The sequence below is a fragment of the Macaca mulatta genome, chromosome 16, assembly GCF_049350105.2.
Source record: "Macaca mulatta isolate MMU2019108-1 chromosome 16, T2T-MMU8v2.0, whole genome shotgun sequence".
Taxonomy (NCBI): Eukaryota; Metazoa; Chordata; class Mammalia; order Primates; family Cercopithecidae; genus Macaca; species Macaca mulatta.
Genome location: NC_133421.1, coordinates 39,968,250 through 39,991,116, shown reverse-complemented (window position 1 = coordinate 39,991,116; position 22,867 = coordinate 39,968,250). Strand labels below are relative to the sequence as shown.

At 47.8% G+C, this 22,867-nt stretch overlaps 1 protein-coding gene across 1 annotated transcript; it reads right to left on the bottom strand.

The window, feature by feature from the left end:
- Positions 1 to 13,939: 13,939 nt before the first annotated feature.
- On the bottom strand, positions 13,940 to 22,608 carry LOC144335905 (TBC1 domain family member 3G-like). Its single transcript, XM_077972612.1, has 13 exons — positions 22,537 to 22,608; positions 22,292 to 22,374; positions 20,959 to 20,998; positions 20,389 to 20,474; positions 19,834 to 19,936; positions 19,394 to 19,503; positions 18,113 to 18,161; positions 17,711 to 17,831; positions 16,904 to 16,998; positions 16,489 to 16,554; positions 15,919 to 16,018; positions 15,396 to 15,548; positions 13,940 to 14,419 (listed from the first exon to the last, which is right to left on the bottom strand). The coding sequence occupies exons 1-13, from the start codon at positions 22,606 to 22,608 to the stop codon at positions 14,004 to 14,006; spliced, it is 1,494 nt and encodes a 497-aa protein (XP_077828738.1). The 3' UTR covers positions 13,940 to 14,003.
- Positions 22,609 to 22,867: the final 259 nt, after the last annotated feature.

The window sequence follows — 22,867 nt, the reverse complement described above, 5'->3', positions numbered from 1 at the left end:
ATGTAAGACGTGCTTGCTTCCCCTCCCACCATGATTGAAAGTTTCCTGAGGCCTTCTCAGCCATGTGCAACTGTGAGTCAATTAAACCTCTTATCTTTATAAATTGCCCAGTCTTGGGTAGTTCTTTATAGCAGTGAGAGAACGGACTGCTACAACTACCATAGACTTTATAAACATTGTGCACTTAATGTACACTACATTTAGTTTAAAATTTGCTCTGTCATGTTACTATGGCTATTACATCACTATGTCACTAGGCAATAGGAATTGTTCAGTTCCATTTAATCTCATGGGACCACCACTGTGTGTATGGTTGTTGTTATGCAGACTGTATTTTGAGAGAGACCACATTCACGTAACTTTTTCATAGTAAATTGTTATAATTTTTTTTTTAATTTTTAAATTTTTTTGAGGTGGAGTCTCTCTTTGTCGCCCAGACTGGAGTACAGTGGCACGATCTCAGCTCACTGCAACCTCCCGGGTTCAATTGATTTTTTGTGCCTTAGCCTCCTGCTTAGGTGGGACTGCAGGTGTGCACCACCACACTCAGCTAATTTTTTTGTCTTTTTAGTAGAAATGGAGTTTCACCATGTTGGCCAGGCTTGTCTCGATCTCCTGACCTGAGGTGATCTGTCCCCCTTGGCCTCCCAAAGTCCTGGGATTATAGGCGTGAGCCACTACAGCTGGCCTGTTCTATTTTATTATTGTTGTTAATCTGTTACTGTGCCTAATTTCTAAATTAAACTTTTTTATAGGTATGTATGTATAGCAAAAAACAGAATCAAGTGCTCAGTACCATTTGTCATTTCAGATATCCACTGGGGTTCTTAGAACGTTTCTCCCATGGATAACTGGGCAACTGCTGCATTTAGGAGGTGACTGAAGTGGTCCTGATGAAAGGCGATGCTGGCTTTAAGTAGGGTAATAGTGGAGATGGAGGGAGATAGGCAGATCTCACCAGTATTGAGGAAGAGGAAGGGCACAATATAGTTATGGATTAAAAGTGAGGTTAGGGCCGGGCGTGGTGGCTCACACCTGTAATCCCAGCACTTTGGGAGGCCAAGGCAGGCGGATCACAAGATCAGGAGATCGAGACCATCCTGGCTAACACGGTGAAACCCCATCTCTACTAAAAATGCAATAAATTAGCCGGGCATGGTGGCGGGTGCCTGTAGTCCCAGCTACTCGGGAGGCTGAGGCAGGAGAATGGTGTGAACCCGGGAGGCGGAGCTTGCAGTAAGCCAAGATTTAAGCCAAGATCGTGCCACTGTACTCCAGCCTGGGTGATAGAGCAAGACTCCATCTCAAAAAAATAAAAAAAAAGGTTAGGGAGTAAGGTTTGAAGTGGTCAAAGATTATGTATACTAGGTGTGTTGCATGAGCCATGTGTCATTGAAAATATCATTACCAATATATGGAAAGAGCAGGAAGAGCAGGTTTTGTCATAAATTGTGGAGCGTTTCAAGTGTCTATGTAGGCTGCGTGCAGTGGCTCACACTTGTAATCCTAGCACTTTAGGAGGCTGAGGTCGGTGGATCACTTGAGGCCAGAAGTTTGAGACCAACCTGGGCAACATGACGAAACCCCATCTCTACTAAAAATAGAAAAAGTTAGATGGAAGTGGTGGCACACACCTGTAATCCCAGCTCCTTGGGAGGCTGAGGCAGGAGAATTGCTTGAACCCTGGAGGTGGAGGTTGCAGTGAGCCGAGATCGAGCCACTGCACTCCAGCCTGGGCAACAGAGCGAGACTCTGTCTCAAAATAAAATAAAATAAAGTGTTTAAGTAGCATATAGAGTTTTATACCTGAACCTGAGGACCGATACAAATAGATAAAATTTGGGATTCTCTGTTTTATTTTTATAATTTAGTTAGTAATGGAAATTTGGACAATGAATAAGATTGCCTAGTGTTTCACGTGAAATAAGATGACATCTTAGGCCAGAGACTTGAAGAACTTCAGCATTTAAAGGTTTGATAGGGTGATCAGAAAGGTGCTGCCAAAGAGGTAATAGGAAAATCAGGAGAGTGAAATACTGAAAGGCAAGAAATATAGCGGTATTAGTCTGTTTTGTGTTGGTATAAAGGAATACCTGAAACTGGGTAGATTATTAATATAAAGAAAAGAGATGTATTTGGTTCACAGTTCTGTCAGCTGTACAAGCATAACACCAACACCGTTGGGCTGAGGAAACTTTTACTCATGGGGGAGTGGGAATGGGGACAAGGAGTGTCACATGGTGAGAGAAGGGAGCAAGATGGCAGGCTCTTTTTACCAATCAGATCTCACGTGAACTAACACCAGCAAGAAACTCACTCATTACCACAAGGAAAACACCAAGACATTCATGAGGGATCTGCCCCCATTACCCAAACACCTTTTGCTAGACTCCACCTTCAACATTGGGAGTATATTTTTACACGAGATTTGGAGGCACAAATATCCAAACTTTATCAATACGCTCTGTAATTTCTTTTTCTTTCTTTCTTTCTTTTTTTTTTTTTTTTTTTTTGAGAAGTTTAGCTCTTGTTGCCCAGGCTGGAGTGCAGTGGTGCGATCTGGGCTCACTGCAACCTCTGCCTTCCAGTTTCAAGTGATTCTCCTGCCTCAGCCTCCCAAGAAGCTGGGACTAGAGGCACGTGCCACCACACCCAGCTAATTTTTTGTATTTTTAGTAGAGACGGGGTTTCACCATGTTGGCCAGGATGGTCTCGATCTCTTGACCTTGTGATCTGCTTGCCTCGACCTCTCAAAGTACTGGAATTCCAGGCATGAGCCACTGCACCTTACCAATAGACTCTATTTCTTAAAAAAATTATTTTTTGTAGAGATGAGGTCTCACTTTGTTGCTTAGGCTGATCTTGAACTCCTGACCTTAAGTGGTCCTTCCATTTTGGCCTCCCAAAGTGCTGTGATTATATGTGTGAGGCACTGCACCCGACCTCAGTAGGCTTTTATGGCTTATGCCTTCTGTCCTTTTAAAACTATTTCAACTTAATTTTCTACTCTAATTGTTTGTTGTAGTTCATATATGTATGTAAGTGTATATATATATATGTAGGGTGTGCAAATATAGTGTGTATATATATGTAGTATCTGTGTGTATGTGTGTATATATAGTGTGTGTGTGTATATATATATACATTTTTTGTTTATTTCGAGATAGGGTCCACTCTCTTATCCAGGCTGGAGTGCAGTGGTGCAATCATGGCTCACTGGAGCCTTGACCTTCTGGGCTCAATTGATCTGCCCGCCTCAGCCTGCTGAGCAGCTGGGACTACAGGTGCGCCACCACCACATCCAACTAATTTTTTTTTTTTTTTTTTTTGTAGAGGTGGGATTTTACCATATTGCCCAGGCTGGTCTTGAACCCCTGGGCTCAAGCGATCTGCCTACCTCAGCCTCCCAAGTGTTGGGATTACAGATGTGATCCGCTGTGCCCGGCCTATATTACTATGTCGTATGCTGCAGAACCTCTTTTGGAAACAAACTGGGATATAAAAAATACTCAAGTGCGACTTTCAGGAACTTATTCTTCATAGTAAGACAATGCCATTGAAACTTACTGTGTTTCATAAGAAGCGGAAGTACTGGCTCTACATTTATTTTTGCTTTTCCATTCTGAGGATGGGAGGGAGAGGGATCTAAAATAAATTTTGAGTACCATTGCGTTTGAACAATAATAGCTGATTAGCCTAATTCCTTTCAGAAGGGAAATCAGCATGCATGAGATCATTTCTTGCCATGTAAATTAAAATTCTAAATTCGTGAGTTTGGCTCTTTAAGAGAAACCAGACCTACTTGACTGCAGTCGTCCTAGATGGCCATAAGACAGGAAGTAAAGGGCCAGGCGCGGTGACTCACACCTGTAATCCCAGCACTCTGGGAGGCTGAGGCGGGCGGATCACAAGGTCAGGAGAACGAGACGGTGAAACCCCGTCTCTACTAAAAATACAAAAGACTTAGCCGGGCGTGGTGGCGGGCACCTGTAGTCCCAGCTACTCGGGAGGCTGAGGCAGGAGAATGAACCCGGGAGGCGGAGCTTGCAGTGAGCCCAGATCGCCCCACTGTGCTCCAGCCTGGGCAACAGAGCGAGACTCCGTCACAAAAAAAAAAAACAAAGAAAAGGACAGGAAGTAAACAGGTAACAGGCAGATGTTAAAAGCTTTGCTTCATTCTTGTGTCGAGAGGACCTTTTTGACTTTTTCTCCCTCTCCCTAGGTAAATAATCCCAGCATCCTTGTGTTTTCATTAATGTGAGATTTAAAAAATTGTGGCAGGAGTTTTTTGTTTTGTTTTGTTTCTTTTAGGTGGAGTTTTGCTCTTGTTGCCCAGACTGGAGTGCAATGGCACGATTTTGGTTCACCGCAACCTCTGCCTTCCGGGTTCAAGCAATTCTCCTGCCTCAGCCTCCCCAGTAGCTGGGATTACAGGCATGCTCCGCCACTCCTGGCTAATTTTTTATTTTTAGTAGAGACAGGGTTTCTTCATGTTGGTCAGGCTGGTCTCAAACTCCCGACCTCAGGTAATCCACCCGCCTCGGCCTCCCAGAGCTCTGGGATTGCAGGCATGAGCCACTGAGCCTGGCCTGTGGCAGGAGTTTAAAAGTTAAAATGTACTTTATTTATTTGTTTATTTTATTTTTTTTGAGATGGAGTCTCACTCTGTTGCCCAATCTCAACTCACTGCAAGCTCCACCTCCCAGGTTGTTGCCCTTCTCCTGCCTCAGCCTCCCGAGTAGCTGGGACTACAGTCGCCCGCCACCATGCCCGGCTAATTTTTTTATTATTTTAGTAGAGATGGGGTTTCACCATGTTAGCCAGGATGGTCTCGATCTCCTGACCTCGTGATCCGTCTGCCTCGGCCTCCCAAAGTGCTGGGATTACAGGCGTAAGCCACTGCGCCCTGCCTAAAATGTACTTTAAAAAAATAGCTTGTCCTCTGAAGAAGATCACATGTCGTGGGGAACAACTGTTTGTGAAGAAAGTTCTGAAATATTCTTGGGGGGCAGCTAGTACAAATGCTGCTCTCCCATTTTCAGCAGTTTTGAAGTTGTAGGGAAGATACTACGTTTTTGATCGTCTGAAATGTTTCTTCATTACCTGTTTCTTTTTTTTTCTTTTTCATAGAGATATGAACTGTGTCCCCATCAGGATGGAGCCTAAAAAAGAATAGATAATAGGGGTAAGTGCAGAGATTTCTTGAAAAAATTTTTATTGAAAACTGGGCCGGTGGAGTATCTTCAAATACCTGGCAGTTTATTTTATTTCATCAAATTAAACAGCGTTTTCTACTCATGTTTAACAGTAGTGGCTATAATTTATGAATCCTTATTGTATTGACTCACAATTTTTCTACTTGTGTACAAACAAGCATTGGATATTTTATGCAGAATGATCTATTAAATACACACTTCTAATTAAAATTCTTATTTTTTTGTCTGGGCGAGGTAGCTCACACCTGTAATCCTAGCACTTTGGAAGGCTGAGGGAGGCGGATCACCTGAGGTCAGGAGTTCGAATCCAGCCTGGCCAACATAGTGAAACCTGGTTTCTACTAAAAATAGAAAAATTAGCCGGGTGTGATGGTGCGTGCCTGTAGTCCCAGCTACTTGGGAGGCTGAGGCAGGAGAGTTGCTTGAAGTCGGGGAGTGGAGGTTGCAGTGAGCCAAGATTGCGCCATTGCCCATTAGCCTGCTGTCTCAAAAAAAAAAAAAAAAAAAAAAAAGTCTATTTTTGAAAATGGATATAGCTTCTTGTGTTAGGAATTTTTTTTTGAAAAATGAGCCGCATTTTGTTGTTGTTAGCCCTAAAATCTGTTGTTTTAGATTCTTTTTTCTCTTTTGTACATCTCTAGACAGATGATGTTCCTAGTGAATATTAATTTTATTTAACTCTGAGGATCTTTGTTGCTTGAATATAAGGAAATGTTGACTTTTAGGCGGGGTGTGCTGCCCGACATCTGTAATCCCAGCTCTTTGAGAGGCCAAGGTAGGAGGCTCACTGGAGCATAGGAGTATGAGACCAGCCTGGGCAACATAGGGAGACCTTGGTCTCCGCAAAAGTAAATATAAAAAATAAAAATAAAAAGACTTAGTTACACATGGTGGCAAGCGCCTGTAGTTCCAGCTACTTGGGAAGCTGAGTCAGGAGGATGACTTGAGCCTGGGAGGTCGAGGCTGCAGTGAGCCATGGTCATACCACTGTACTTCAGTCCCTGGGACTGGTGAGAGTGACACTCTGTTTCAAGAAAACAAACAAAAAAAAAGAACGAAAGAAAGAAATGCTGACTTCTGTATCACGTTTTGGTGTGCTTTCCTATGGACTCTTGTGTATTCCTCATTTTCTTCTCCACTTTTAGTTATCTTTGTCAGATAAATCATATTTTTGTACAACTCAGTACTATTCTGAAATGTGTACATGTGAATTTATTAGACCCTGGCATATGTGATGAGGCAGCTAAAAAAAGGAGAGGTTTAGCTATTATTACTATACTCTTCTCCAGTTTGGGTAGCCACCTCTAAAGTAGTTTTGCCATTGACTAGAGTAATGGTGTGAGTAGATAAAAGGGAAAAATACAATGATTTTGGCTAGCTATATATATTTTATGGTTTAATTTTCAGACTATGTTATAGAGTCAGATTGTACAAAATTTGAAAATATATTCAAAATCCTTCCTGTTACTCCTCTTCCTCATCTGCCCAGTTTATCAATAGCTTTCCTGCTACCGTGTAATTGTTACTTTCTTGCATGTCTTTCTAGGTTTCTTTTGCATATTCAAATGTGAATAGACAAATGTTTACTCCCTCCATCTTTATACAATGGGTTAATATTATATACTCTTCTGCATCTTAACTTATTTCACTGAACAATTTACCTTGTTTTGTTTTGTTTTGTTTTTGGAGATTTTTCTTTTCTTTTTTCTTGAATTTTCTTTTTTTATTTGAAGCTTCGCTCATTTGCCCAGGCTGGAATGCAGTAGTGCAGTCTCAGCTCACTGCAACCACCACCTTCTGGGCTCAAGCGATTCTCCTGCCTCAGCCTCCCAAGTTGCTGGGATTACAGGTATGCGCCACCACGCCCAGCCAATTTTTATATTTGTAGTAGAGATGGAGTTTCATGATGTTGGCCAGGCTGGTGTTGAACTCCTGACCTCAAATGATCCTACTGCCTCGGCCTTCCAAAGTACTGAGATTACAGGCGTCAGCCTCCGCACCCGGCATGAACAATTTATCCTGTTATCAGTATAGAGCTTTCTTTTCCTTTTTAACCATGTTATCTAATTGATCAGTTGTTGATGCACTTTCTGATCTTCTACTTTGATGACTAACTCTTGTATATGTTTCATTTGCTTGTATACAAGCATATCTATAGGATTATTAATTTCCATAGCTGGAAACATTGGGTCAAAGGAGTGTTGCAATTAATTTTGATAGATAGTGCCAAATTATTCTCCCTATAGTTTTACGAATATGTTTTCCCAGTTTTACCAATATATGAATAAAAAAGCTGTTCTTCATACCTTTGGTAATCTAACAACAGGTAAAAGTTTGTATATCCAACAGTAGTTTTGCATTTCTGTTAGTATTAGTGAAGTTGACATTTTTTAATAGTTTGAAGAGCAATTTGTTCTTTTCTGTGGTCTGCTTTTTGACTTGGTTGTTGTTGTTGTTGTTTTTTGTTTTTTGTTTTTTTTTTTTTTTTTTGAGACAGGGTCTCCCTCTGTCACGTAGGCTGGAGTTTAGTGGCTTGATCTTGGCTCACTGCAGCCTCTGCCTCCCCCGTTCAAGGGACTCCCCTGTCTCACTCACCCGAATAGCTGGGATTATAGGCGCAGGCCACCATGCCCGGCTGATTTTTTTATTTTTAGTAGAGACGGGATCCACCCACCTCAGCCTCCCAAAGTGGTGGGACTGCAGGTGTGAGCACCGTGCCCAGCCACAGTTGTTGATTTTTTTAGTGTGATTTATTGGAGCTTTCATAAGGAGCCCCTCATATATTATTATGCTGTTTTCATATGAGTTGGACTAATTTTTGCCCATCTGGCTAGTCTTTATTTATATTGTGCTTTTGAAAAAAACTTTTTTTTTTTTTTTTTTACTATGCATGGGTTTTTTTACTTCATTTCGTTCAATTTATTAATCTTTCACGGTGTCTGTATTTTGAGTTATTAGTTAGAAAGGCCTTCACTATTCCAAACTTCTGTTTTGTTTTGTTTTTAAATGACAGGTTTTCATTCTGTTGTTCGGGCTGGAGTGCAAGTAGCAGGATCCTAGCTCACTGTAGCTTTGTAGTCCCGGGCTCAAGTGATCTTCCTGCCTCAGCTTTGAGAGTGTTGGGATGACAGGAATGAGCCACTGCACCTGGTGTAAACCTTCCATCTTATTACATGTTTTGTATTTGTCTTTCCTATTCTGGTTTGTTTCACTCATTCCATTCTACCCTCTCTATTAGCTTACAAAAAAGTTAATGTTACTATATACTTTTTTCCTCCTTCTTAATCCTCTGAAACTCTTAGGATACTGTAAATTCACTTGTCCATCTCCTGACATGTATTTTATTTTTGTCATGTACTTTCATTCTCTGTTTCTTTAAGAATTATAGTGGTTTTGTCAGGTGTTTGTTGAGGATTATGCTTGTCACTTAAAATGAAACAGTTTGTGTAAATTTGATGTCATTTTTCTTTGAATTCTATATAGAACTTCGTGAGAAACTGAAACTTTTCTGGGAAAATTTCTGATAAATTTGTTTTCTGGCAAAATTATAGGGACATTCCTTTTTCTCTCCTTTCTCTTTTCTGTCTTCCCTCCCTCCCTTCCTCCCTTTCTCTCTTTCTCTCTTTCTCTCTTTCTTTTTTTTTTTTTTTTTAGCAGTGTATCACTTTGTTGCCCAGTGAGCCAAGATCAATATGCGAGAGTGCAGTGATGCAGTCATAGCTCACTGCAGCTTGAAACGCCGGGTTCAAATGCTCCTCCTGCCTCAGCCTCCTGAACAGGTGGGACCACAGGCACACCATGCCTGGATAATATTTTTTCTTTTTCTATTTTTTGTAGAGACAAGCGGTCTCGCTTTGTTGCCGAGGCTGGTCTTGAACATCTGGGCTCAAGCTATCCTCCTGTCTTATCCTCCCAAAGTATTGGGATTATAGGCCTGAGCCCTTGGGCCCAGCCTATTTTTATATACTTAAGTCAATTTTGGTGCGCTCTATTTTTCCAAGACTACTTTGTACAAGTTGCTGAAACTGTTGGACTAACATTGCCAATAGTATTTATTTATTTATTTATTTATTTATTTATTTTTGAGATGGAGTCTTGCTCTGTCACCCAAGCTGGAGTGCAGTGGCACGATCTCGGCTCACTGCAGACTCCACCTCACAGGTTCAAGTGATTCTCTGCCTCAGCCTCCCAAGTAGCTGGGATTACAGGCAGGCACCACCACGCCCAGCTAATTTTTTTATTTTTAGTAGAGAGAGGATCTTGCCATGTTGGCCAGTCTGGTCTTGAACTCCTGTCCTCGGGTGAACCACCCGCCTTGGCCTCCCAGAGTGCTGGGACTACAGGCGCACACCACTGCACACGGCCGCCAATAGTATTTTATTATTATTTTGTTAATTTTGCTGGCATTGGTGGTTGTTACCCCATTGTTATTCCTGATGTTGGTGAATTTTTTTTTAACTTAATTTTTTTTTTTTTTTTTTTTTTTTGGAGATGGAGCCTTGCTCTTGTTACCCAGGCTGGAGTGCAGTGGCAGGATGTCGGCTCACTGCAACCTCCGCCTCCCTGGTTCAAGTGATTCTCCTGCCTCAGCCTCCTGAGTAACTGGGATTACAGGTGCACACCACCACACATAGCTAATTTTTTGTATTTTTAGTAGAGACGGGGTTTCACCATGTTGGCCAAGCTGGTCATGAACTCTGGACATCACGTGATCCACCCACCTCGGCCTCCCAAAGTGCTGAGATTACAGGCGTGAGCCACCACACCCGGCCAGATGTTGGTGATTTGTGTTCTGGATTTTTCTGTTTTAATTTTAATTTTAATTTTTTTGACCAGTCCAAATAGAATTGCTCAGTTTTGTTGACCTTTTTAAAGAAAGTTTTGGGCTTGTTAATTTTTTATGCCATCTCCCTGTTTTCTATTTTGTTAAACTTCTGCTCTTTATTATTTCCTTCCTACTACTTACTATGTGTTATATTTTCCTCTTCTTTTCTAACTTATAAAGGTGGAAACTTAAGTCTTTTCTTTTTTTTTTTTTTTTTTTTTTTGAGACGGAGTCTCGCTCTGCCGCCCAGGCTGGAGTGCAGTGGCCAGATCTCGGCTCACTGCAAGCTCCACATCCCGGGTTCATGCCATTCTCCTGCCTCAGCCTCCCAAGTATCTGGGACTACAGGCGCCCGCCACCTCGCCCGGCTAGTTTTTTGTATTTTTTAGTAGAGACGGGGTTTCACCGTGTCAGCCAGGATGGTCTCGATCTCCTGACCTCATGATCCGCCCGTCTCGGCCTACCAAAGTGCTGTGATTACAGGCTTGAGCCACCGCGCCCGGCCAAGTCTTTTCTTTTAGATATTCTTTTCTAATGAAAATATATATGCTGGAAGTTCCTCTCTGTTGCTTTTATTGAATCCCACAAGTTGTGTTTTTTTGTTTTTGTTTTTGCCACTGTTGTTGTTGTTTTGGGACAGGGTCTCAATTTGTCACCCAGGCTGGAGGGCAGTGGTGTGATCTCGGCTTACTGAAGCCCCAACCTCCTGGGTTCAAGCGATCCTCCTGTCTTAGCCCCTCAGGTAGCTGGGACTACGGGTGCACGCCACCTTATCTGGCTAATGTTTTGTATTTCTCGTAGAGTCAGGGTTGCACCATGTTGCCCAGGCTGGTCTCAAGCTCCTGAGCTCAAGCCATTAACAGGCGTCAGCCACCACTGCCCCAGCCTACATCTCAAGTTTTGATAAATTTCATATTTGTTGCCATTCCGTTCAAGACATTTTCCAGTTTCCCTTGTGCCTTTCTCTTCACTGTCTTGGTCTGTCTTGGACAGAAGTAGAAGTCTTCTGCTGTTTGTTCTTAACATTGATTTTCCCTCTTACTTTTCTTCTGGTTTTTTGTGATTAGTTTTTAGCGCTGTATTTTAATCAGTTTAACAATGCAACAGTTAGTATTGCATTTAAATTTAATTAATTACATTAAATTGCCTTAAATTGCCTTTTGGCCATATCTCTTCCTATATAGATAAGTATTTATATTTATATAGTGGTTGCTGTAGGGATTGTAATTTTCTTATCAGTAAATTGAGTCTACTGAGTGTGTCCCTTTTTTGTTTTTTTTCTTTTTGAGACAGAGTCTTGCTGTGTTGTCCAGGCTGGACTGCAGTGGCAGTATCTTGGCTCACTGCAAGCTCCACCTCCCAGGTTCAAGCAGTCCTCCTGCCTCAGCCTCCTGCGTGGCTGGGACTACAGGCACACACCACTGCACTCAGCTAATTTTTGTATTTTTAGTGGAGACATGGTTTCGCTGTATTGGCCAGGCTGCTCTGAAACTCCTGACCTCAAGTGATCTGCCCGCCTTGGCTATCCAAAGTGTTGGGATCACAGGCGTGAGCCGCCGCACCCGGCCTGTGTGTCCCACTGAACACGAAATGTAGAATGAAACCGTAGAGACTTATTTCACCTGTTGCGTTTCCAGTCTTTGTTATAGTTTTATCAGAAAGCTACACACATTCACAAACCAACCAGTGTTTTAATCTTTAATGTAAATGGTCATTTGCATTGTAAATGAGTGGGAAGGCATTAACGTTTTATATGTTCATTATATATTCAGTGTGCCTACGTGTTTATCGCTCTTCATGTTTTTCTTCAGTCCTGAGCTTCCTTCTGGAATCATTTTCCTATTACCCAAGGAAAATTGTTTGGTGTCCCCTTTAATGGAAATCTTTTAAAAAATGTTTTCTATCTTTATTTAGTTATCTACTTTTTCGTTTGATAACTTGCCTTTTGTTTTTAAAATTTTCATTTCTTTCCCTTAGTTTTCTGTAGTTTTATTAATGTCCCTTGGTGTATATCTTTCTTTACTTTGATTTATAGTGGTTCTTCAGTCAGTGGCTTTGGGTTTTCTGTTCTGGAAAATTTTTAGGTATTATCAATATATAAAAGAATATTAATATTGATAGTGAATCTTGGTATACATTTAGTGAATAAAATTAACCTGTAGGAAACTCTTTATATTTTTAACACCTTTAGTTAGTTGGATTTTGGCCCCAATTATACATTTTGTGATGATGACTTTGTTTCTCATATTCTGCTGAATTCCTATCACCCATTTATTTATTTTCATTTTTATTTACTGGGAAACAGTAAAATTGAAGTAAGGCTGTTTTGTAACTCGCTTAAAAACCTTCAGAAAAATAAATTTCAATACAACTTTGGGAATTCTTTAGATTTGGTCACTGTTTGCTGTCACACAGGATCCTGGTGTTGGTACCATTTGATTGGGTGTTACATATTTGTATCCATGTTCCTTTGAAGGGTCAGTATGTCTGATGTCCCGAGTGTCTATTTCTCATTCTGTTTAATGGTAGATATTCATACACTGAAGCTTTAAGGCTTATTTTTCTTTTAGTTTCTAATTTTAAATTATGATCTTTCCCTTGTTGAATGGGGCTATTTCTTTTTAAAATAAATACTACAAGGGTCCCCTGTCTTACAAAATGAGCAGCTTAGGCCTCTAATACTCTGGTCCTTGTATATGAATTACTTAAGAGTGTGTATCTGTATATCCTTTGATGCTGAATGCTTTGATTTATTTTAATGACTAGCAAAAATTTTGAGATTATAAAATTGAACATTTTTCTTCGTAGGTGTAATAAGCATATTGAAATGTTCATTTTCTAAATGAGAGATGATGTGTATAAAATTTTAAAAATGGACTTTGAAGAGTGTGCAAATAGAATTTTCTAATTGCTAATTATAGACATGATGTTATCCCATTTGGTAGTTGAGAAAAAATGTCTAACAATTTAATAAGATTGTATAATCTTTACATTTGCATGGAATTTGAATTTTTTATAGTGATTTTTATCTAGTTTACACCAGTTAGATGTGGCACCACCAACTTTTAAACACCTCAAATAACTCTAATCTTCATTCTTAATTATGCAATGGTACAAGTGTTTTAAACAGAAATGTGAGATGCTCTTTAGTAATGCTTTGAAAAGTGCATGAGTCTAATACTGACATTTCCTTTAATGTTTTTATTTTTTTCTTTGTTTGCTCTATCAAATATAATGTGCAGGAATTTTTTCTTATTGAACTGCAGAGATAAATTTTTAGAAAACTGTATACCTTAATACTGATGGTATAAAAGTCTTCTTGCTTTCCCTAGTGGCATAAAGTAACACTTCAAATATTTACCTTTCTATTCTTCACTGGTACAATCATGGCTCACTGCTTCCTGGAAGTCATGGGCTGCAGCAGTCCTCCTGCCTCAACTTCCTCACTAGGTGGGACCATAGACACATGCCACCAGGCCTGGCTAATTTCTTTGACTTTTCTCTAGAGACAGGGTTCACCTGTGTTTCCCAGCCTGGTTTCAGACTTCTAGACTCAAGTGAACGTGAACCTCCCGCTTTGACCTCTCAAATTGCTGAGATTACACGTATTAGTCACCACATCCGGCCTAAATTTCTTATGTGCCATGGTACTGCAAAACGCCATAATTAGGGGCAGCTGGATGGAAGGTGTAGGCGGACACTGTAGTGCCTTTTCAATATTTCTGTATATCTAAAATAATTTAAACAGAAAACATTTATTTTAAAACATGAAGGGGGTTATCCTTCCATAAGGGTAGAGTACAAAGGTAGGCTCACGGTGTTGTTGGAATTCAGAATGCTGGTGGCAGGACTGGGGGTGCTGGGAGGGGCTGGACATGGTTGACTTTGTGATCTGGGGACTAGTGTGTTCCATCCGTGAATGTCTTTCGAGGTGCACACTTTCTTAATAAATTTTCATAAGTTTAACAAAAAATAAAATGAGAATGTGAAGCTGGCTCGGGTTGTTCAGAAGGGACGCGGACCCAGCAGCTCTGTTCGAAATCATAATGGGGGAACCAAGGGCCCCCTATATCCAAGTCTGTCGGGAGCCGGGGCATCGAGTTCCACTCCAGGAATCTCCAGGAACCCTGAGGTCTTCCCTGAGCCGGGGCCGGGCTGGGCACATCCTGAGTGCCCACAGGGTAGGTGTCTTCCCAGACAGCTCCACCAGGACAGGATGTGGAAGAACGAGGTGCCCACGGTGGGGAAACTAACCAAATGGGCCGCTGGAACCGGGCTGGTGGGCCTGGAGGGGCCTGCCTGTCCCCCTTGCAGAGGGTCGTCCTGCCACTTGAAGCCAGCACAGGCCTAGGTGCCGAGAACCCTTGCTCCAGTTTGGCTGAAAGGAAAACAGTCGTGGTCAGTGTCTCCACTGAGCCCATGCAGGCCTTTCCTGGCCAGCCCCACCTGCCTAGGTCTCTGGAGTCCTCAGGGTCTCTGTGTGGCCCCGTGGTCTGACACTGAGGACACGCCTGTAGTCTGCTGATCCCAGGGGAGAGGTGTGTGCCACCTGGCATGGGGAAGCTGTGGGGGGATGGCAGGTGGCTCCTGGGACTGCCCCCAGGGTCCAGACTGGCTGGGGGCTTCCTACCACACACCCTCGTCCCAGGACTATTGGGCCAGGGATACAGCCCCCAATGAGAACTCAGGTGGGAAGGGACTTGGATGTCACCCAGCCCTTTGCCACCTTACATGGGGACCCATCTCCACAGTGGGTGATTGGACCCGGACATGGGTCACCCTCTGCCCTCCTGGGCTGCCCAGTCCATGCCAGGACTGAGCGTTCCCACATCTGGCTGAATTCTTGGCTCTAGCTCTCACCCGGGGTCCCGCTTGTGCCCTCTCCCTGAGTGCTCTGGGGTCAGGGACACCCGATTCCCTTGTCTCCCTGGCTCAAGGCTGGTTGTCCTGGCAACCTTGGAGGAGCGTGCAGCAGTGAGGGGCCTCTGCTGTTCTCTGAGGCTGTGGGTGCTTGCAGGGAGGGGTGGGGTTTCCCACAAATGGGTCTGGCTCATCTAGTGCCCTAGAGGGTCCTGTGATGGGGCGACAGAGACACTGTGGAATGTGGGAGGGGGCTTGTTGGAGGGTCATGCCCACATCCTCCTCCTGCGGGCACAACACATCCAGTACACACACACTGAGCGCCTGCCGTGAGGACCGGCGGGCCTCCTGTACTTTCTTAGAGTCCAGGAGGAAGAGGAGGAAGAAAAGGTGAAGAGGAAGGCCCAGGTAGTAGGGTTGCGGGTCTCGGGCACTCCCCCACTATTGACTGCCCCAGAGGGTGACATGGGAGGGGACATGGCACTGGAGCCCACCTGGGGGTGGCAGGTCCCCTTGCTTCCTTGTTAGTTTCTTCATAGAGGCCCTAAGATGCTTGAGCACAGAGTCATCATCCAACTCCCAGGTATAGAAGAACAGGTTCCGAAACCGTGCCCACAGGCCACACCTGGATGTCTTCGTGAGACGCTCTAGGGACAGGGTGGACATCAGGCCAGGAGAGTTCCCTGGGAGGGGGCACAGCTGATACCCTGTGACCACTTCAGTCTCCCACTGGGCCGTGCCAGAACCTTCTGTGGCCACCCCAGGGGTCCAGATGTGCACAGGAGACTGTGGCTGGGGGACAACCTGGGCAGGGAAGTGCTCAGGACACTCCTGACTTTCATCTGGGCCATGTGGGGGGCGGGCTCGGTGTCACTGTGCCTTGCCCAGCCCACCTGGCCAGACCTCCCTCTGGGCCAGAACAGAGGATCATGAGGACAGTGTGAGGAAGCTGCCCTCGGGTAAATCGGGGTCTGACCCCAGGGCTCCCCACGCCCCACTGGGCACACGGAGACTTACTCCTCTGAACTTTAAAGGCAATGCTTGTCATCGGCATCAACACCTGTTCTCCTTCCAGCAAATACACGTCCCACAGGCGCAGGATGAGCCCAAGAGAGATCTGTGGGGATAGCAGGTGTGGGAGACTGTAGCCCTTCCAGGCTGGGGCTGGTGGCTCGAGCTGAGCCCACTGGGGCTTCAGTCCCCAGAGTCAGTGACCTTCCCCATGAGGGTTTCCTGAGCCCTCCAGGGCGCTGGGTCAGACGAGGTCTTGCATCTCCTCATGGGGGGCACTCATTGGAGTGGGAGTGTGGCTCCTGGAGAGAGGGGCTTGCCCAGGGCTTGAGGCTTCCCTGATCCCTGCCAAGTTGGGTCCTGGCCCAGTCTGCCTGTAAGGCGGGGTCTGAGTCCCAGTTATTGCCCTGGGATGACCCCCCTTGGGCAGAGGGTTTTGTTTGGGTGTCCTGTGGGGACCCCCCTGTGGGCAGAGCCTCCTGTGGGCTGTGGGTGAGCCAGACCCCTGGGCTGGGGAAGCAGGGCACTGCAGGGCAAGGAGGGTCCCTGAGTCAGGGTCTCCCTATGTCTTCTTACCCCGCCATTCAACATCTGGAGAAGCCAGCCTAACGAGGAACCCTGCGTGCAAAGACCTTCCTTGTCCTGATGGGAGGAACAGAGATGCTCAGGGCCCCCTGTGCTGCCCTAAAAACTTCCCTCTTCCAGGGCCTCTGAAGACCCTTCCCCTAGTGCAGAACAATGGGCAGCGTCCAGGGCTCCCCACAACACCGTCCCCTTCCCACACTCCCGGTGGACACACTGCCCTTTGCCCTGCTCTGCGGGAGCTGGGCCCCCATCCCTGTGCCTCTGTCCTATAGACCAACTCCCGGCCCATGGAGAACCCGACATCCCAGGTCAGCCAGTGGCTGGGACTCAGCCAGTCACCAGCGCCACGGGATGCAGGGCCTCTGGAGAAGAGCCCAAGCTTGCTCACCAGACGCCATAAACTCACCAGACGCCACATGGTCTTGGGTTGTGACGTGGGGACCACATGCTCCTGATGGTCTTGGAGCCCCTGGACTGTCCCGCCATTTGGGCTGTGGAATCCTGAGAAGCCCCCAGCCCATCAAGGAATCAGAGCCTTTCCCCAAGATGTGGAGCCATCAGCTGGAAGAGCTGGGCAGCTGGAGAGGCCCCCAAACCGCAAGGCCTTTCACCCTCCCATCTGGTGACCCCACCATGCAGCCTTTGCCCTGGGGAGGTGGGGCAGGAACATCCCCTGGAGTCTGGCTGCAGGTTTCCCTAGAGGCCTCCTGGACCAGGGTGCAAAAAGGGCAAGCCTGACTTGAGGCCACCACATGGCGGCCAGAACAGGGCGGGTTCTGGGTTTCCTGGTCATCTCCTGGAAGTGGGGTCGGGCCAGGGGACACAGGATGGGGAGATGCTGCCACCTGGGCTTGGTCGGCCCATTCGTGGGCACCAAGGGCAGCAGGAGCCTGGGCAGCTGGAGGGCAGGAGGACTCTCAGTGAGGGGAGAGTGAGCTGCACAGAATCAGAGCCAGAGGGCGTGGCAGCAGGACACAGAGGGTGGCCACGGGGAGGATGAGATGCCCTCCGCTGATGGGGATGAAAGGCGTCTGACTTGGGCTTTGGGGGTCAGCCGCGGACTCCTGTGGGACCCTCAGCAGAGACACCCTGAAGACTCCCAAGGAGCTGGCTACACAAGGAAGGTGCCTTGGCTGAAAGCCGAGATCACCTGGCCAGGGTGGCCGTCTCTGGGTCTGGCTGCATGAGGTCCCTTGGGCAGCTGTCCACCTACCCTGCAGGGAGTGCCTCTCACTGGCCAGCAGCTGCACCAGTGCCCAGAATGCATCCTCTTCAGGCAGATACAGGAGAAACAAGGCCGCGATGGGGCTCAGGTACCTGCAGTAGCCCACCTCCTGCAAGAGCCAGAGTCACCGTGAAAGGACATCACCTGGGAGGACTGAGGTCACCTGGGAGGACTCATGGCATTGGAGAGGGCAGAGGTGACTGGGGAGGCTTCCTCTGAAGAAGAGGCTTCCTCAGGGTGCAAATTCATTTCATGACAAGAGCCAAGTCCATCAGGCACTTCAGCACCTTGTCCATACTAACCTTAAAAGAAGCGATGGCACCCCACCAGCCACCCACTCCTGTGAATAGGGAAATACTGCCCGGGAACGTCACTGCCGGGAATACTCACCGGGTTATACTCTGAATATGCCAGGAGGATGTAGAATAGTTCCCGCTGCCTAGGAGACAGAGAAAGGAGGCTTTTGTTTGTTTTGTGCAGATGCCGTTGGTTTCACTTTGTCCACAAAGCCTAACAACGAATCCCATTTCAGGTTCAGATGATTCACCAGATAAGCAGTGAGCTTCTCAGAGCCTTTGAAGAAATATTTCAGTAAAATCCACATCTGTGACATGCAGATAGCCCAGTCGTACAGTGGCTTGCCTGATCCTTTTCACTCTGAATGATTTTATTTTTTTTTCAGTTTGCACACACACCAGTTCAGTCTTTGGATGTACAGTTCCTCCACGGTTCTAAACCAATGGGCAGAGTCTCCCGGCCACCGCTCCAGCCCCTCCTGGAGTGACTCCTTCATCTTCCAAGTCTCCAGGGTGGCCCCTATGCACCCAGCCTCTCCCCAGTCTGTCAACCCTTGGCCACCCAGACTACTTCTCAGTCCCTATGAATTGGTCTTTTCCAGAATGACCCAGGAAGGGGAATCCTACGTGGTAGCTTATTGGGGCTGGCTTCTTTCCCTCAGCAAAATGCATCTAGGATCCACCCACATTCATCCAGCCATCACTGGCTCGATCCCTTTTCTCACTGGGTCTTCCGTTTGGAGGGAGGACCGGTCTTGCTCTCCCCATTCCCGTGTTGAAGGCCATCCCCGACGTCTCCGTGTATGAGTGACAATGAATTAATCAGTGAACATCTTATGTGGATGTCAGTTTTCAAATCAGTGGGTTCAATATCTGAGACACTTTGGGGACACGTGGTTGAAGTCCATTGAGCTTTGTGAGCCACTGCCCAACTGGCTGCCAAAGTGGCTGTGCCATAACACGTTCCCAGCAGACAAGGATGACAGTTTCCAGGACCCCTTATTGCCCCAGCATTTGGTGATGTCAGTGTTACCTCGGGAGGCTCTAGGGCCCTCTGTCCTGCCACCCTCCCGTGAGTCCTACCGTGGGTCCCCGTGGGTCCGGGAGAGCACCTTTCACGATTGTGCATGATTTTGTTTGCTGCCTTCTGTCTCCTCAGGATCCTCCTGGGTTCTGGCCCCACGTGTTCCAGTCTGGCCCAGGGCTTGGAACCAGGGAGGTGCTTGTTTCATGGTGCCAGCTGTTCCCTGGGCCAGGAGAGCTCTTGGCAGCTCTGTCATCCCTCCTAGGTGACCCTGGCTTCTGCTCTGGGGAATCTCCCATCCCTTTCGTTCACTCCATGTGTGCTGAGATCCTGTGGCTCCCATAGGCTTACTTGGCTCCGTATCGATCCCTGAAGAAGATGTGAGTCCTTAGTGTCTTGCTTATGTCCACGTCGATCTGGTGGATGTGTTCAGATGACCTCTTGCCCTTCTCCTTCATGACCTGTAGGGTAGGGCCAAAAGGAGGAAGCAGGCCTCAGAACAGATGGAAGACTCCCTGCCCCAAATGGCAGTCGGCCCACAGTCAGCACTCCGGGAAGGAAGGAAAGCAGGAAGGTTTCCTTCTCCACAAAGCTGCTTTTTGGCTTGTTACTGAAGCCGGGGAGGGTCACCAGAGCTGAGTTTGTCTGTGGTGACTATGTCACCGTCCGTGCCCAGGATGTGCATCTGACCATCCCACCCACCCCCCAGGCTGGGCTTGATGCTCCCTCCAGCTGGAGACCTGGGCCCCTGACACGGCCTGTCCTGTTTGTTGTGCTCTGGCTGAGCGTACCTTGTATGTTCTGGGGTTTTTCGACTTGACTTCCTGTATGTTCAGCAGGACTGACCACACTTGGCCCCGGATGTTCATGGGAATGCCCTTATATACTCGATCTCTCAGCTGTGGGCAGAAAACAACCTGGTGTCACAGGCCACGGGGCGACCCCAGTGAGGACCAGAGCCCGAGGATTCTGGAAATGGTTGGTTTTGACGCTGTGATTCCTCATTAGAGGTGACATTAAGCTGGGACACAGTCTCCCTTCCCAGGATTGAAAAAGTGGATGGACACTCAGAGTCGGGACTCTGATCTGAACATTTTCCTTCCTTTGGGTCACCAGGACATCTCTAGCCTTGAGCTCTGGGTAGTCCCAGCCCTAGATTCAGATTCCCTCCCAGCAAGGTGACGCTTGCACGAATAGGCAGGCAAACCACCGACCAGGCCTGCAGTCCTCTGGGTGAGGACAGTGTGCCCCCCGCCCTCTGAGAGGCTGACGGTGCCAGGCCACAGCCATGGGTGCCTGTCCCCTGTCTCTGCAGAAAGTGGTTCCGGGGGCCTCTCCCTCCACACATTACTTTTTTACTGTTCTTGTATGTCTCCCATTGTCCCAGCATTTCCATCCACTTGCTCTTTCGTGTTATCTCCCGCCGCATTTGCTGTCAAATGAGGAATGTTGGTGTTAGGGGAGCTGCCAGGCTTCCCAGAGCCGCCTGTGGATGCTGGATCTTGGGCTCTGGAGCCCTGGTGGACCCAGCTGGAGGGAACCAGGGAATGGCAGACCCTAAGGTTTGAGAGCCTTTGAGCAAATGAGCACCAGTGGGCTGGCTTTGGGACCCCGGGACATGCGGTCCTCAGGCCACAGACACACCAGTCGTAGGTCAGGTCCCAGCCTCTGGGTGGGGTCCTGATACAGGCGGCAGCCACCCCCAGACCACAACTGTGGTTCTCACTTTGGAATTTTATCAAACTGCCCAAGTTACAGCAACTTGGGGTCAGATCCAGCAGGGACTGCTGCCCCTCCCAGTGATAGCGTGTTGCCCTCACCCACCACTGCCCTGGCCAGCGGCCTCCTCTGCCTCACCGACCACCCTCCCAGTCCCCACGCCCCTGGACCAGCCCCCCCATGCATCAGGCTCTTACCTTCTCCTCCGGAGCAGTGGCAGGAGGCAGCTCTGTCTCACTGTAAGACAACCCAGGCAGAACTGAGGACCTGCACAGGGCCTGGAGCTGCCCTAGACTGGGAGCCAACCCCCCAGAAAGGACAGGCTCTGTCCGTATCCAGCTCAGGGCTCAGCCCAGGAGAAGACACAGGGAAGGGAGGACAAGGGCCTTCCTGTGGGGCTGACTCCCAGGAGGGGCACGACCTGGGAGAAGAAGGAGTGTGGGGCCAGCCTGGGTGGGGTTACTGGGGCCCCTGGCGTGGGGGGCGGTCAGACTGCATAATGGGGCTGCTTGTCCTGGACTGGAGGTGGTGCTTTCTGCTGGAGCTGAGAAAGGTCAGGCCTGAGACGGGATGGGGGCCGCCCAGGGTGGGCGACAGGGCCCTGACAGGAGTCCCTCAGGGAGTGACCACATCACCCCACCAGGGTCAAGGGAGCCTGCCCTGAGACCTGCCCGGTGTACTCCTGGTGTACCAGGGGCCCATCCCACTTGACAGCCCCAAGGCCCTTGCAAGTTCTGACCTCCCAGCATCCACCTGCCTCTCCCTGCACCTGACCCACACATCCTGCGTTTCAGAAGTGGCACCGCTCATCAGCTCCCTCCCACCCTACCTCCCCTGGGATCCTCTGTCTCTGCATCCTATGATCCCTAAGGGATGGACTCCTGTCTGGGCTCCTCTTACCTGGACCCAGATCCCTTCCCCAGCACCAGACCCAGGGTCTTTAGCCACAAGCCCTGCCACCTCCCTGACTTTAATATGAGATGCCCAGAACAGGGCCCTGCCCGTCTTCTCCCCTGTTCCTCTAGGGCCACAGCCCCCACTGTCTCCATGCCTTTCCATCTTCCTGATGGGGGCAGTGAGGGCTGCAGCTCTAGGGATATGAGGGAAGACAGGGGCAGGTGGACCCTCAGAGACCCGCTGGACAACAGCCCTGAGGCTAAGCCAGGCGTCCCCTCACCCTGTGGCCACAACACATGGATCTCACTGGGGTTGTCTCCAAGTAGAGAGGGCCAGACCCTCAGGCTGCCCCGCTCCTCTTGTGCTGACTTGTGGACAGAACTGCTGAGAGTCCAGGGGCCTGACCTAGCCTAGTCTCCATTCCCACCCGCTCCCTAGATGGGCCCCGCACCTCTGGCCTAACAGCAACCTCGGGCTGGACCTGCAGGGGAGCCAGGGAGGAGTTCTGACCCTGGAAAGGAGGTTGGCCTGACCCGGCGAGACAGTCCTGCCTCAGAAAGGCCTTTCTGAAAGCAAACCCATCCCTGAGCTGAGACAGGTGCTTTAGGGGTAAGGGGAGCACAGAGGACTCACTGCACAATCCCGAAGCGATCAATGCTGCTGTAGATTCCAACAGGCTCAGGCCCCATGTCCTCTGGCAGCTCACCTCGGTGTCCCTGTAACCCAGAGGGAGCCTTGGTGAAGGGTCCAAGGTAAAGAGTGCACGGGCCTGGAGGTAGTGGCCACCCGTGCCCACCCTGTGCTCCTAGGGAGCCCAGGACCCTTTGACCAGGGTGCACTGGAAGAGGCCTCCCTCCAAGAAGCAGACCAACCTGTACCTTCTCATAGTTCATAATGACGTTCTCTCGCTCCTGTGCCCACAAACTATCTGCATCCTCTGCGATTTCCATCCTGTGAGCCAAAAATCATCTAAAAGTTACATTGTACCCGAGAGCCTCAGAGAAAACCTGAACCGCTCCCATCGGGCTCCCAGATGCTGGCTGGCTGGGTAACCTCCATTCCACCACCGTCCCCAGGTAAAAAGGGGCCAGACCCATTGTATCACAACTGCACGAGTCTCTGGAGTGTCAAGCCCCAAGCAGGGGTGGGCATCATCCCAAGGACTTAAGGACAGTGGGACCTGGACAGAGAGTCTCGTCATCCCTAAAT

Bases quoted from the DNA above. Each gene is read 5' to 3' on its own strand.
- LOC144335905 (XM_077972612.1), bottom strand. From the start codon at position 22,608: ATGGAAATCGCAGAGGATGCAGATAGTTTGTGGGCACAGGAGCGAGAG. The intron at 20,999-22,291 runs GTGAGTCCTCTG...GTTGTCTTACAG, and splicing joins GATCGCTTCGGGATTGTGCA to TGAGACAGAGCTGCCTCCTG. The intron at 15,549-15,918 runs GTAAGTCTCCGT...CCCTGTCCCTAG, and splicing joins TGCCTTTAAAGTTCAGAGGA to AGCGTCTCACGAAGACATCC.